Genomic DNA, 17,562 nt, shown 5'->3' with positions numbered 1-17,562 from the left:
TTCGTTTTCTGATTATTTAAAATCACCATTTTGGTATTGAATAACAACATAATGCATTAAAATCTATTGAAATTATCAATGTTTCAGTCGTTATACCCATGAGTCGTGTAAATAACCGAGCTTCATTATTTTCTTTATCTCAGGAGGATATCGCAATGCCTTCTCGAGGCACTCTGTATATAATATATGAATTTTGCCTTCGCATATAACGACACAGTATAATATTCTTGCCACCACTGCCGACACCCCTTCGCGGGGTGTAGAAAAATCGATTATATGCGGAACGAGAAACATTCCACGTGCGTTCGAAAAATCCAAGTGCACAATACGACCAGAGTTATTTCGCCTACCTAAAAACCTGTTTAGGACAAGACCGCGAATATTCACCACCCGAAATGCGTCGGTCGGCACTACAGACAGCACCCTCGGTTATAAACACGAGCGTTTTGTACACGCGGAACGATTTCTGTCTTGAAATATGTGGTACAACAGAGTGCGTTACAATAGATTATCTTCGAAAAATTATTTTTGTCCCTGCCATGAAAATGCTCTTGTAAACGTGTCGATAAAAAAAAAAAAATAAACTGATTTGTGGTTATAAACAACAATCTATCGCTTTCATTGAATACAGTGTATTTTTCGGTTCGATTATATTATACTTGCTAATTTCAATCCGTGCAACGCACATAGCAACCGAGGAACATCGCCTATATGTAGTGTACACGCTATAAGTCCTAACACGACAGTTGAATATTAATACGTATTACAATCACGTGGTGCTTTGAACGTAGGTACCTAATTATCCGTACTATTCATATTCATAAAAAAACAAATATCTTTAAGCATAATTTCACCAAGTATACCATATACAGTTTGGTTTAAGAAAATAGGATGCTAAATTTTCGACTTGTACAAAGTTGGCAAATTAACGTTTTGATGTTTTCGCTCTGATTCGAAGTGTCCACACTTTGAATGAGAATTTTCGATACGAGACTCCCTCTTGACGTAAGCTTTCGGCCACTTTATTAATATTAAGTCATCGTGATGGTTGATATATCGTTATCGTTTAAGATTCGTCGAAAAATATGAGAAATTCACATTCGTTTTAAAATTTTCGCGTAACAATAAACAACGTTCACACCTACACGACCTTAGTACAGGATCTTAGTGCACACTGGTTAATCAGTGCGATCGTATTACGAGTTCGGTATTGGATTCACACGCGTTAATCAATTAACGGTATTATAATTACCATATTCGCTTACGCATGCATGTATAACTGTGGTTTGATTATTACTGTTGTTACAATTATGTGTACTGCGAATATATTCGGCGATCGAAGACCGTGTATAACAACAATCGTTATTGACCCGCGGCCGTATTGTTGTTGTGATTGACTATAAACTTCGTACCGGCGACCGTAATGGATGTACTTTTATTACGAATAGGTCAACACGTTTCTTGTGTTTCAAACGAGCTACGCGGCAGTGCTATTGAAATTCGCGATCGACGTACATATTATTATTATTATTAGTATATTATATCACCGTGTTACTGTCGTAATATGTTATTGTTGTTGTACGCACGATCAACCTTCAAACGCAATCGCTTTCGCCCTGCGATCGGACACCGCTAGCGTTTTTCCTGAAATCATCGAGTAATATTTATTTTTACGTTCCCGGTGGGCATAAAGTGCAGATGTTTAAAGTTAACCTAAGTTATTAAGTAAATAGTTAGTGGCGTGTCGTACATGTGCGCGATGTGTGCAAATGCCACGGGCCCATGAGTAGAGGGAGGAGGCACTATTGCTTAACGTATTTAGTAAAATTTGTAATGTTATACACACAAATATCGCACAGATTAAGAAGTATAATTAACAAAAAAGTAAAAGTATTGTTCGCTTTACGATTCTAAGCCTGTTTTCACCAGTATAATTTATTATTCCCGGCATCCAATTATTTTATTATCCGTGCATGTTATTTATGTATCATTCGATTTCTGTGTTTGATTTACATTTCAATACCGATTGATACTTGATAGTTCTAAATGATTTTATTATTTTAGAATACAAATAAAAATACTTTATTTTATCGGAATCCAGTTTAATTATATTATTTTAATAGGTAGGTATTTAAATCAAGTTTAAACAAAAATAAGATAGTCAAGTACCCACAACGATAATAGTTACTATTTGGCTATTAATCTACAAACATTTTTGTTTAAAAGTATAAATTTAGTAGGTACTTTTTATTATTCTTCACATGAGACCATATTTGGGTTTAACTGGCTAGGTTAGGTTAGGTTAGCTTTTATTATCGTACGCTGTACTATATAATATTTTATATAGTATGGTTTTGTAGTGAGAAGACAGCAATGACGACGACGAAACGAGAGACGACCGCTCGCAGCTTTGCATATTCTATACGAACTATACAGGTACCTTGAGGTGAAATCACTGTAATCGATCAAATAATAAATAATATGGTTTCTCGAAACACCTACATCATATTAAATATCAAGAGCATGTTTAAGGGAGAGGGAGGATTCTATAGGAATTTTCATCGTGCACGGAGAAAATTTGGTCCTCGTTCTATTATTTCACAATTATTTACAAAAATGTTTGGAATTCTTTTACCACTGATCTGATTCGGTGTCTTGTTTTATTGACAAAATGTTGTAAACGCACTGCTCTAGAAGAAGTGTGTCTCTCCAACTACTAGAGTCTCTAAACACACCTATAATTATGTTTTGCTGTAGATTATAGACAAGAAGAGGTCGAATTAATGAAAAAGTTTAAGAAAAAATCACGTGGAGCGTAATGTATCTTGTTTGTAAAAACCATGCTTGATAAATTGAAATTTGAGACTCTTGTTAATCACTAATAAATTATATTAATATAGAATGTTAAACGATTTAACATTTATAGATCCATAACGAGTTCGATCGTCGACAATTGTCTCACGTACACGGAAAAAATGTACATATCGTCTAGTCTACTGCGTTATGGCGCACTTTTTTATACTGTTATAACTTTACATTTGTACAGCGATTACTTCCTACACAAATTAATTACCGCAAAACGTATTGGTCACTTAGCCGGTGATTTTAGGACATTAAAATTAAGTTAAAAATAATAATAAAAATCCGCACGTTAGCTGTACATTTCAATATTACTGTCTTTACTCGCGATGTTATTTTTGAACATTCGAGTAGATATGAAGGAAAAAAAAAGTACAATATTTTGTGATAATTATTTAAGGAACTTGTGTTCTATGAGCCTTATCTTTTGTTACTTGTGTGTTATCAATTTATTGAATTTTGAAATCATGAGGATAAGACTTCTGTTTTAAGATATTTTAAGATTTTTGAGTATGCACACAAAAGTAGTGGAGGTGTCGTATTTTATTAAGTATATAAACATAATAAATTGATAAAATATTAGATTTGATTCGATGTGGAAGACCGACTCGAAAATAATATCTGCCATACATACCCGAATACTTACGATTATCACCGTCCATCACACATTGAACCGATTATATTTTGTGGCGATGAAAAACAAATTCATATGAACTTAGTTAACTGTTGTCCATGTAAAAACTATAAATTAATTTTCTGTTTTTATAAATCGTTTGGATCATAAATGATATTTAATATTTATATTTATAAATTTACCTATGTATGGATTTGTTTTTTTTTCATCGTCCTCAGAGGACTGATTCAGAATTCTTAAGAATGTTTAATTTTGACAGCTTTAATCAAAGATAAAAAAACAAACAAAATACCTTTTATACTATACATTATTATTTTATTTTATCATCAATATTAGAAAACGAAATTTTTATTCAAACAACTTGAAATAGCAAATTATACAATAAATTAATACAATTGCATGTTTAGTGAAATTGTTTAATTAATATTTGATAATTTAGATAATAATTAGTTAATAATTGATAAATTAATAAATTAATAAATACATTTTATTTACTATACTTTTATATTGTTCGATATAGTTTGAATAATTATAATTGATAAATTAAATTGAAATGTTTAACTAAAAAATATTAAAAATAATATTAATTAGTCAATTTAAAATTGGGGTTGAATTTTAGTTAGATATATTAATATTTAAATTTAAGTTTTTTGGATTAGAACAATATTAGGCTTTGTTTTGCAGCGATAATATTATCGCTCCAATACGGTCACTCTCGTTTTAAGGAACGAATTCAGTATTAACCACCATCGCTTCGGTGTGCATCGGCCTCAATAAAAATGTAAAAAATTATTTTAGTACATTTTATGACCACATTCTTATATCATATCACGTATTCTATTCAACTTAAGTGAGTAATATTTTTGAATTATCTTCATGGAACTGTGTGTTGAGTATAATAAATGTGTATAGTAATCATATTTTCAAGTACTAAACAAACAAAAAATATACTGTAAAATATTCATGAACACTCAATATTAGATAAACAAATAAGTCCAAAATGTACCATCAATTTGTAATTTTTAGTAAAACGATTATGCTTTTTTCGGTATGTATATTTTGTTTTTCAAATACTGAGAAGTATTTTGCTTAACATGGAAAACTGAGAAACATTGCAGTTAAATTGAAAAACATGTCCCATAATTATTTATAATTGATTGGTATTGAAATAAAATGTTTATACGTATCACATTAAAACAACTACTTGTTTAAACAAACGGAAATCGTTGTAAAATAATCTCGCAATTACTACGAAGAGCGCACATTGTTAAATGCCATTTTTTTGAGACTAATTTTTGATTAAAGTAAATTATATATAAGAAAAATAATATATAAAAGTATATTTTATTTTAAAATTTCAAAATCATACCAAAACTATGGGCATACATGGGCAAACTATAAAACGTGTAACCGTCACAATCAGGAAACTCCAAGTATGTGCAATACACATTTGCATATTGCAGTACTAGGGATGTAGAAAGCAGGGACTAATGTAAATTTTCATATTTCTCCAAAAATCTATTTTTTTATACCATTTCGGATGCAATAAATTAATTATTTTAATTACAGATAAAGTAATCATAAAGTAATAATAATTCATATTACGAATACTAAAAATACGTACCGCGGTGCGTATGTTTTGAAACATAACTTTGCGGATGAAAATGTGTGTCGTTCTGTCACAACAACCTGATGATAATTAGAGATATTTTTTATACATACTTTTTAATACCCCACGTACAAAAACTTAAAAAGTCTAAACACAATAACTGTTTTTATTTATTTTTAGAAATTATGGCCTATACGCCAATTTTATTTTCAACGCAAATAGATTACTTGGATTTTGTCCATGTAACTTTGTCCAGGTTACATATTTTTTAAATAGTTCAAGAGTTATCTATACAGTTAGTAACATCGGATTAATGTTGTAGACATTGGGAACACATAGTTTTTTTAAAAATAACATTCGATAGCAATTCATATTATACTTTTAATCGATAAGTAATAATTATTTAAATAGATTTTTCGTATTTGAAAATTAAGTACCGCATTATGCTAGTTATACATAATCGATAATTTTTTAAGAAAGATTCCGAGTACATACACAATTTTGTGTTGCAAGCGCATGACGTTCGTGTTTCAGTAATTCGGATATAGTTCTGAATTATAATAACCCGATTGCAGTTTTCTTCTATTTAAACTACTTCTTTGGCGACCTGAAAAACGTAATTTATACACAATAAATATCGTAAAAAACTCACTAAAATATATATAACAAAAGGAAAAAGACAAACGGAAAGATTGCACATTGTACGTGGATTCGTATGCTGCTAGGACTATAGGACCCTGGTAAATATCTCCTCGAAAGCGATACTATGCAAAAAATATATAAATTAATTTTGTAAATTTTATTTATTCGTTGATTTTAATGAAATTCTACGTGCGCAGTATAAAGTATAACTTTGAAAATATTTTTCTTTTTGTTGAGTATAAGCTAATATGCATATCATTATAACACTGACAGTATTAATGCGCTACATTGCCTACAAATGTAATTTTATTCTAAATTAAATAATAATGATCGATTGATATTGAAATAAATAATAACACCTAATAATTATGAAACATATTATTACGAAAGTATAGAATACATTTTGATATTTAAAATTTATAAATTAGTTTGATAATAAATTAATTTATTCGTTTTTATATTCTGGTTTCTAAGGCTAACTGATACGTCACTTTTGTCTACGGAAAGTATGAAATTTTATCTCTTTTTTACATTCTCGACTACTTACAGTAATATAAATTTCCACAAGTAAACAAAATATTATATACTTTGTCTAGTGCGGGAGTTGAAATAGGAACGATTTGATAGTTGAAAAGTAGACCAAAAGCGAGCAACATGCGCACCAAGCGCATAAGATCCTGGTAGCCATTTCTATGAACATGTCACAACAATACTGAAACGTTACAACAATGCACGTTACACAATATATAATATATAAATAAAAAAATAAAATATATGTCATATGTAAGTTAAACATGTACGAGTATCATACGAGTACGTACCATATTTGAAAATATATGTATAATTTAAATTTATTGATAAAATGAAATATTAGTCAATTAAAAATCTAAAATAAATAATAATAACATTTTACATACAACTTGAATATTTTTTCACGGTTGGCATACAACAAAACCAACTTGCGATAAAATAAGCTGCTGCACCATTTTAATTCATTTTTAATGTACATCAAAATTAAGAAAATTCGATTCATCGATTCGGTAATTTTGGGAGCCACGACTTCACATAACCACTCGAAAGAATCAAATCGAAGCTAATCAACAACACAATTCTACAACGTAAATTCGTAAACCATTTATTTGTATTACAGATATTTATTTCATCTTAAATTACCTATTAAAGTTTTAAGGAAAATAATTATTTTCGACCAGCGAAAAATACATACGATAACAACGTGTATAATTGTGCCATCCGTTACAAACGATTAGTAAAAGTGAATCATTTTTTTTTTATTACAGAAAGGAACAAAAGTCGAAGTCATACTCCGTGAACGTGCCACTGGAAAATGTGTCGCTCAACGCTAACGGATCCCCGCCGTATGATCCGCACGCGCACAGGATACTTGAACACCCCACAACGTAAGTACCTATATAATAACGCAAAAGTATCTGATCAAGTCGCGATCACACCAAAACTGGTATGAGCAAATCGATCGAGTTTTATAAAAATATCACCAACTACTTAAAAATAACGTACCTAATAACAGGGAACGGATATTAAAACCAATACTGATTCGATCCTATTTTATAAATACACGTTTAAGTGGGCATACTTTTACAACGTATTACATTTTAAATAATACGTTTAAAGAGCTTATTCAGATCGTAAATGTCGTATGATGACTAATACGATTTTTTGTTTCCGACAACTCGACAACTGTTTTAGTTTAAAATCACGTCTGTGCACGCTGATAGATGTTCATTTAAAAATATTTAATCGGTGATACACGAATGCGGACGGTTCTTATCGGGACGACCTTTTTAATCGAAATTATAATTTATCAACGGACTCCCGAATATTACACTATTTTGGACATATGTTGCTAATTTTATAAATAAAACTTCGATAATCTGGGAATGTGGAAATTCTGAGCGTATTAAGTTTAGTATGCAGTTACAAGTAATTTTTGTTAAATACTGCAGTTAGAAGAAATTGAATTAAAAAAAGTATAAAACAAACTCAAAGCGAAACTGAGACAATAATTTAATTCATAAACAAAGGTCGAGAAAAATCGGTGACAAAAAAAAATTTAGATAGAATCAAAATCAACATAACTATTCACAGCTATAATGATTATAAAAATCACCAAAACGTGATACAATATTTAAAAAAAAATTAGTTGTCATTACGGAGGGAAAAAATATAAATTTTTAACTTTAAGTGTTTATATTATATATTATTATATTAATAAACTGCTTCGCACAATTTGGCAAGGTTTCATTAAATTTCGACTGCAATCGTGTCATTTTTTGGATGCAAAATAATACTTTTTGTTTTATAATGATCGTCCGCAATCAGGTTGCAAAAAAGGTAAAACATCCGCAGTCGTGTTTTACCCTATTTAATTAGATTACATTATTTACGAGTATTTTATACATTTTAATAGACTAGATATAATGCTCCTTGTTTTCCCCTCAATTTTACTGATTATATAAAGACAGTATTTGTTTATTTGCCTGCATTAATCTCAAAAACTACTAGGCCAATTTTGATGAAATTTGGTACAAGGGTAGATTAGACCTTTGAAAGGGACATAAACTACCTTTTGTCATGAAAAAATGAAAGGGAAATATGGGTATACCTGAAAAGGTCCGAAAGAGTAGTTTTGTTTTTGTTAAAATCGTAAAAATGGAAAGGAACCTCACTGTCACATGCCTTACACCTTAATGTATACCTAGAAAATGGCGAACGCGTCTAAAAATAATTTCCAAGAGCGACACTCACCGCTTCTTTTGATTCATGGTTCTCACATGTACAGCTGTAGGTGGCATGCTCACGCGTCGAAAAACCTGATTTATTTGTGTATGCACTAGAAGGAAAAGCAAAAATTATTGTGTATTCAAATGCACTTCAATAAATAGCAATTAATCGAAAACTTGAATTGTCTGAATTTTCTCGATAAAATTAATAAAAATAAATAATAATTCAAAATAAATTGAATATTGTTCAAAACTGTCAACTTTTCTGCGGTTTTGAACTGTCCTTTAATCTTTCGACATGTTAGAAATATTTTTTTATCATTTCCCTATCAATTTAAAAATAGCATAGGTTTTTTAGTTGGTGTGACTAGATAATTTTTACAAATGTTAACGTAATTAGTTTGTTGTGTTGATGATATATCTATTTATTCACATAATTAAGTAAAATATATAAAAAACAGAAATTTGTTAAAAATTGTATTCATAGAATAACCTACTAAAAGTACCAACTAAAGATTTATTGGGTGTTGATCGAAGCACTCTTTTTGGTCGAAATTGTGTACAGTCATGCAGCACAAAAAGAAAACTCTAAGTATTATATTGACACTTATTAAACCGTTTTGGTGAGTTATGTTTGCCCGATTTCAGATATGTTTTCCTAAAAAAACAAAAATTGCATGGATCCGTTAATATTTTTTTTTTGTAATATATAAAACAATAAACGATAAGCGGACGTACTCTACTATATAGGATACCTATTACTTTTACAATGTTTTACATTATAGTTTTATGTGATCCTATTGCCATCGGAAGTAGAACCGATAAGCTACATGCTTGCGCATACACATGTATCTTTTTAACTAATTTATCGTTTGACTGCCGTTTACAGAAATTCAGAGACGCTCATCCACTTGCTTAAAGGTAGTTTGGGGACCGGAATTCTGGCCATGCCCAACGCCTTTTACAACTCGGGTCTGCTCATCGGCACTGTGGGCACCTTACTCATTGGATTTTTGTGCACGTACTGCTTACATGTTTTGGTAAGTGTCGCTTGGGTCACGTTTTATTAATTACAATTATTTAACCATCGTATACATGGCATAATAGTAAACAAAGTTGCTTAACAATACGTTAATACATAAATCAAATTGTTCCGAATGTATTGGCGGCGAACGACAAACAAAACCAGTAGGTACTGCGTCAAATAAAACAAAAAAGGTTTAACATTTTTTTTTTTTTTTTCAAATTCAATATTCTCGCCCATCTTTACTAATATGGACATACAGTCAAACATGTGTTAAAAATACACGTAGTTTTATCACTTTGCAACATAATGACTATGACGTATATGAGTAAAAGGTCCGAAGAGACTTCGCCCCCTAATGTTCATATTTTTGTTCCTTATCCATAAATATTATATTATAACTGATTATTGTATTATTGTAATATTGTATTATTAAAAAACGGTTTCATCATTATTTTGTTTTCAACATTTAATTCCAGTGCCGTACAACTAGACTTAGCTCTAATAATGTTAAACGGTACATGACCTTTTTATTTTTTTAAATTGCTATTTGTATATTATATTTCAAGTGGATAACCCCCTTTCAAATAAAAAACCATACCTACGTTATTGCGTAATGTAAAGCACTAATATAATAATTAAGTGATTTACGAGTGTTTATATTGAGTTCTAACTGTTTCATTTGTCTAACAGTTTTAAACGAGATGATTTTAAATGGAATTATGATTTAATTATAAACGTTTTTGACGTAACAAATGTAAAACTACATGTAATTAGTAGAAAATAAAATGAAATAAAGTATTTTTATATGACAAATATAGCAAGTCAAATAGCGTTGTTTTTACCGTCTCTGGATTATTTTATACTTCACCGGTATAATACACGTATAATTATTTTGTACCTTATACGTGTACAATACTGGTAGTACACGTGTGAGTTTCTATTAATAATTATTTCTTTTACTATTCGTAGGTGAGGTCTCAGTACAAACTATGCAAAAAGCTACGAGTGCCCATCCTCAGCTATCCGGATTCAATGAAATACGCTTTAAAAGATGGACCAACCTTTTTAAGATTCGGAGTTCCTCTTTCTGCGTTGGTGACTTTATTTCAACTCTTAATAGCTCATTCTATGCAACCGAACCGCTATTTAATGAACTTGACGATATTTTGAAAAAAAAAATCGTTATACAAAAATGTCATTCCAAAGAAATACAAATTTATTAAATAAAAGTTCGACTGTATGTATGACAACTACCACCGCATATCACTTATCTATTGACAGATTGTAAATTATAAGATATCGTTTATCACATCATCAATGCCACAGCGACACAGTGTTCGCGCGTTTCAAAATGATCTTCGAACCGTTGTCACGCGTAATTTTTCCCATACACCTTCCGTAGATCGGTCATACTGAACCAACGAGTCCCGATTGTTTTTCTTTCGAGCTTCCCTGAAAAACAAAAACCGAACACGCTACGCAAAAAAATTAATTTAATGATATAAACCATACAAAGTTATAATAATTAAAAGAATCTTAAAACAATTTTACTGTCGAGAATTGTCGAAGTACAAATTGTTTGCAATTTTCAGTCCACGCCACCTCTCTAGTAGGGTCTCACGACTCCGGTGACCACTGCCACTGGGCGATAATTTTTCGTGATGAAATCATTATTATTATAACCGTCATCGTCATAGCGAACACTTGTCGCGGCCGTTCTATCCGGCTCGTCAGCCGTATGCCGTACACGGGGCCGTAATGTGTTCTTTTGACACGCGCAACGACAATAATCATGTCAATTGGTTCTGCAGAATGGAGGCGCTGATGTAAACGACACACTTCCCATATTGTGTTAGCACGATACACGCGTTTTATTATCATTGTTACGACCTTGGCCGACCGTTAAACCTACCGCGCGCGGTTATTCGTTAACCGACGTGGCGTACATGTCGTCACGGGCTTGAAAAAAACGAAAAAAATGTCTAAAAGACAAAAAAAAAAAAAAACATAAAAAACACCGATTTCACCGACTCTTATCGTCGATTTTCCAGGTTAATCGTCGACGGGTTCCTGATCGTCTACCAGCTGGGCATATGCTGCGTGTACATTATGTTCATCGGATCCAACATCAAAGAGGTTCGTGACAATCATAGTTTGTATGCGATACTTTGATTACGCCGCTCGGTCGAGATCGACCATCGCGTCTGACGGGATTTCGTAGACGTAAATAAATTGCAGACGTTTAAAAAAAATATCGCGGAGAACCGTTACGAACAACTTGAAAAGTGGTTTAAAACATAATAGTTGGTGGCACCCGTACGGTTAAAATCGCCGTACTATCGTAATGTATAGGTTCGATTGAAGTTGAAATTATCATGTGGATACCGCTATTAAATATTAACCAGGGACGTGTCCAATGGGACTTTGCAGGTTCCGGATCTACCCGTAATATCCCTTCGATATAATATACATAAAGACTTTTTTGTTTTTCTAATATAAAGCATAAATTCAGATCAAAAAGTTTTCAGAAATCATAGTCTTAACTCGATAATAGCGTAATTTCATTGCAAAAACAAATATTTTATATTTTTAACTTTTTTTTTTTTAAGAAAAATTCCTATTAAAATAATCATTGGTATAAGCATGAAAATGTTCATTGTGCATTAGTCAATTGCATTAGTTATATAGTTATGTCTACTTACAAAAGATAATATTACTGCGACGTATAAAAAGCAAAATAAGTACATATCTACATCGAATTTTTCCCCATAAAATATTGATCTTTTTTTTAATTTTAATGGTGTCACGTGCGAATCCGAATAATAAATAACTACGGACTTGTACATGCTCAAGTATAGTTCCGAGTATTTTGGAACAAAGACTTTACTCATTATTACGGAACAGCTTTATTCCCCGAGACGATTCTCTGTACCGTGCGTTTGATCGTTATAAACCTTAATTGGTATAAATATACGTGGGCTTATATTTCGCGGTTCAAATGCAACAAAATGTATACTTTAAAATGTCTTTTGCGCATCAAGTTTTTAAAATTATAACAAGAGTTATTCATATTATTGTTTATATTTATTTTTATTATTTATTGTTACAACTTTCTATGTTGAATGATCTTGAATTTTCGTTTTTGGCTTGATCTTTTATCATATTTAGGATTGGCTAAGCAGTATGGGATTTTAAAGTTGGGTAGACAGTTTAAAATCCCGATAAAAGTGTTTCTGGTGATCACGTAAAAATTTTTATCATGACGAAAACACCTGAAGGCAAGAGGAAGTAACGTGTTTACCGCCAAAATAAATCACAAATATATAAATAATCCCTTATTGCCAACCGACGATCACTGCACCAACCGGGTCTTCTGATTTCCATAATTTCTACGGGAGGGCATCCACATATAACGATCGAATCCTTAAGTATAATTTATTACATGTTTGTGTAACGCTATAGGTGCTCGACATTTACATCACACCGATGGACCAGAGATATTACATGATAATGATACTCCTCCCGTTGGTGGCCATCAATTTGATCAGAAATCTAAAGCTGTTGGCACCCTTCTCGCAGGTGGCTAACATCGTTACGTTTGCCGGACTCGCTATCGTCCTGTGGTACGTATTCACAGATCTGCCGCCCATATCTTCGAGACCATTAGTTGGCGAACCGAGGAAATACACACTTTTCGTGGGCACAACCCTGTTCGCTTTGGAAGCAGTTGGAGTGGTAAGTCATACAACACGATCATGTAGCCCCAGAAAGCGTTCCTTTTCGTCGTTATCATCGATCCAAGACATTTTTTAAATATGTTAATTGATTTTCTTTAAAAATAATCAAATTAAGATTATAGCGTCTTTAATATCATACTGGAAGTATAATATATATGCCCTAGAATCGTACTTTATTGCAAGTCCAATAAACCAATAAATACCGATAACGACGAGCGAGATACGCGTTAAACGAATCATATTAATATACATTTAGTATTTAACGATTAATATTTTTTGATAAACGCGAATTTTTGGAATTTTTCTATTATTTTTCTATAGTATAAATGAGGAACTATAAGAACTCAGAGAGGGTCACGGGGATTTAACACCGGTTACCGGTTAGTGATTACATTTTACTATGGATCCTGATGGTACCATAATTTTATAAATTCAGAAATAGTAAAATTGACATTTTGATCATTATTTTTTGTATACATAGATAAAAATCGTATTAGAAATCATAGAAAAGTAAAATCATGTACGTTTGGTATGCAATGTTCTATAAAAAGCGATAACGGTTATATAATTTGTTTATTCGTGAAAAGGTGACATAGATTTCAACCGATACATGCTTTATAGGCTAATTAGTTAGTCATTATTTTTTTTATTTTATTTTTTTAATTTATTTTTTTAACTCGTACGCGTGCAATATTTGTCGACATTCACCCCACACTTGTTTATCATCACTGGTAGCTTGCGTGCATGTTGAGAACAAAAATAACCAATCATAACAATATGCGTAAGATTTGTGTCGGACGTTCCTCAGGTGTTGGCGTTGGAGAACAACATGAAGACTCCTGCGTCCTTCGGTGGCTCCACCGGAGTGCTAAACACCGGCATGGTTGCCATCACCATCATGTATGTAGCAATGGGCTTCTTCGGATACGTCAAGTACGGCGAGTCGGCAAAAGGCAGCGTGACGCTCAACTTGCCGCAAGGTGACATGTGAGTTGGAATATATTACATTATGTGCATTCATTGGCTGTTTTGAAAAATAACAATTTTTTTTTTTAAATACAAGTACGAAGTTTTTCAAATCTATTAAAAATATTATTACTCTCGTGTACATAGATCGTGTGAATAGAGTGGCAAAAGTTCGATTTTTCCCTTTTCGATTACCAAACCGGAACAAGGTATGATTTCGAAACGTTCTCGACAAAATTATACCGCACGCGCATATTCTCTGAGTATCATAGACCATTCCATAAATGATTTAAAAGATATTGCTATAGGCACTATATGTTTATATAAACGTACACGGTGGGTCATCAGTATTTTTCCATTTATGCGGAACGGTGGACAACTTTGTGAGTATAAAGTGCAAAGTGTCGTAGGGAGAACTATTATTTTCCTACGTGAAAACCGTCACATCTCAAGTAATCGCATTTCGAGCAGTATTCATTTCCAAAGGTGTGTACCCACGCTTAGAGCGTTAAACACTCATTAGCGACAAAAATTACAATATTGATGTTTGTGTTGAAGCAACAAATGTTGACTTTATTATCTTGATATCGATTAAAATTTGAAAAAAAAAACCGTTCACTAACCACCCTAATAAATAATTATCTCTCCTCCCCCACGAGACATATCCGCGAGAACAGATAATTCCGCTGGTTCCATGTAATATTGTTTTACTATTTTATCATATACTGTTCTGTTGCTAGTGCACGTCCGTGATTCTTGTTTTTTTATTCCACAGCCTCGCGCAATCGGTTAAGATCATCTTCGCGTTCGCCATATTCATCACGTACGCACTACAAGCATACGTGCCTGTGGAAATCATTTGGAACACGTACATGAAGGAGCGGCTTCAGAACTGGAACAAGACAACCATGGAGTATTTGCTTCGGATATCCGTTGTAATCGTCACCTGTAAGTGTATTGCGTTACTTCATAGTAATGGTTTCGCGCGAAACTCTCAATTCCCCAACCTCGAACGTGCGTGAAACCACCAACTCCTTTAAAGTCAATTAGGACCGAGAGGTCAATTTCGAAAATTCCGCGTCTTAATGATTCTGTGATTTTGTCGTGATATCCTTATCGTATTGCATGTTATATTTATGTTTCACACACGTATTTACTAGTGAAAATCTTAATTTGACCATGGTTTTTTTTCTTTTTTTCCAAATTACTCCTCGCAGAGTCGTTTTGAAACTTCGGCTCAAACGTCGCAATCCCTATGATTTGTAACAAGTTCGAATGAATAAATGACAAGTCATATAGTATGATCGAAACGAAAACGATCACATATCTTGTGTTTGGTAAAATATCTTGGCCACTGACACTCGTTATAAAAATGTTGCGTGGATTATGACATTGAAATTCGATTAAATTTAATACAATCTTATATTATACTGTTATTATGTCTATGATTATTTAATCATCATAATCGGTTTTAAGTTCGAAATCATTTTATAGTTGTGCACGTGCCATGAATAATCGTGTTAATAACGAATTCAAATTTATTTGGCGTCCATGTTGTTTAAAAAACAAATAACACAATAAATTGCGGTTCGACTGACAATAAGATCCAACGAATTAATTGTTCTTCATTATATATGTTAAGTGTAGATTTGTTACGACACGATTGCGATGATAACGGTCTCGTTTAATCTTTGTTGAAATCATTTTTCTGTACAACATTCCGTGATATGTACAATACCTCGGCATTTCTTCTAACAGCGCACAAAATATCGAAGCAGGATTCGACTTATTGATCGTTTTTAATTCCGTCGCATGAACGTCCGTTTTGAAGTAATATAATAAAGAAACACGGCGCTAATAATTTGTATTCGCTATTGGTCAGTACCGATCGTCAACGCGAAAGTTTTACACGGTCCGTTTTTAAACAATGCAAAGTTATAGACGTTTCCAGGAACATCGTTTAGAAGTATTCAAACCCGACGTGATCGCTGCCAACCAACGGTCTTAACTAACGTCAAATACCATATTTACCACGGTTTTTTTTTTCCTATACAAGCACCTACCCTTACCAAACCTGAATTCGAACACACCAAATGCGAAATACCAAATAGTTACGTCATTGACACTCGAAGTTCGTCTACCCCTTGTAAAACACTTGAATCCCTCCGGATAGTCACGTTTCGTGTAGGAATTTTCAGGTTTTCAAATAATCGTGTGATATTTTCACACCCGCCGCCCACCCCTTCCCATCGGTTCCGTCGCGCGTCGACGCTTTTCGTTATTACCGGAACACGAGTCGACCGAACAATTTTTACCAGACACGGTTAACAGGACGCGGTCCGAACCCTGGACCCAAGATCTTGTGACGCGTCTAATCGTTATTGATTAGCTCGTGACGCCCTGCGCTGCCGAATTAACAGTTCGCGTAACGCATCGTTATTATTTTCGTGCGCAATCGTTAAACATGTCTTAGAATACGCACAGATACGTGGTTGAATATACGACACCGTTTATAGTCGTCGTTTCTATCGTAGAAAAATCGTTTTCCATCGAATCGAACGCAAACTATTGCACCGGTGGCTGCTGCGTCCACGCAGGCTCTGCCAGTTTTAACGATATGACAGCGTATCTGCATAATGTTCTAAGATGAACGCTGTTACGAATAATAATTATTATGAATATTTGTTTGATTTTAATTTTTGCTATTCGATGTGCATTGACGATTGACATTCTCGGTTCGCAGTCTTACTGGCCGTCTTCATACCGCGACTGGAGCTGTTCATATCGCTGTTCGGCGCGCTCTGTCTGTCCGTGCTGGGCATCGCGTTCCCCGCGATCATCGAGATCTGCGTGCTGTGGCCCGAACGCGAGTTCGGCCGTTTCAACTACGTGCTGTGGAAGGACGTGCTGCTGATCGTCATCGGCGTGCTCGCCTTGGTGCTGGGCACGTACATCAGCGTGGAGGACATCATCAGGTCCTTCTAACGCGAGAGAACGCCGCCAAGCCTGCCGTATACGCGCGGTGTTATAATATATACTATCGCGAAACAGCGTGTACACGATAATATATATATATATTAAAATTACCGAAACACAGTGCACAACGTGGCACTAACGAAAAAAACCCTGTCGATAATGATACGATTGTAATAATATTCGCTGCAGAACAAAAAAGAAAAACAGATGGAATCGAATTGATTTCATTTCGTTTACTGTATCACGAAGAAATGTATTATCACTCGTATCGCCACGACGGTTTATCATTTAAAATTATATTATTAATATTATTATTATTATTATTATTATTATTATTATTATTATTATTATTA

The 17,562-nt window shown here is 33.1% G+C and overlaps 1 protein-coding gene across 1 annotated transcript in view; it reads left to right on the top strand.

The window, feature by feature from the left end:
• The window catches only part of LOC112681933 (proton-coupled amino acid transporter-like protein CG1139), an 18,178-nt gene extending 652 nt beyond the window's left edge, over nt 1-17,526 (top strand). The window contains exons 2-9 of the mRNA XM_025552306.1: nt 7,043-7,162; nt 9,393-9,543; nt 10,500-10,621; nt 11,582-11,666; nt 12,993-13,265; nt 14,076-14,254; nt 15,009-15,181; nt 16,977-17,526. Coding sequence (XP_025408091.1) covers nt 7,043-7,162; nt 9,393-9,543; nt 10,500-10,621; nt 11,582-11,666; nt 12,993-13,265; nt 14,076-14,254; nt 15,009-15,181; nt 16,977-17,218 — 1,345 coding nt within the window. The 3' untranslated portion in view covers nt 17,219-17,526. The remainder of the gene's footprint in view (nt 1-7,042; nt 7,163-9,392; nt 9,544-10,499; nt 10,622-11,581; nt 11,667-12,992; nt 13,266-14,075; nt 14,255-15,008; nt 15,182-16,976) is intronic.
• Nucleotides 17,527-17,562: the final 36 nt, after the last annotated feature.

This window comes from Sipha flava, unplaced genomic scaffold (assembly GCF_003268045.1).
Source record: "Sipha flava isolate LNK unplaced genomic scaffold, YSA_version1 1_pilon_pilon, whole genome shotgun sequence".
Classification (NCBI taxonomy): domain Eukaryota; kingdom Metazoa; phylum Arthropoda; class Insecta; order Hemiptera; family Aphididae; genus Sipha; species Sipha flava.
This window is presented reverse-complemented; position numbering and strand designations above follow the sequence as displayed.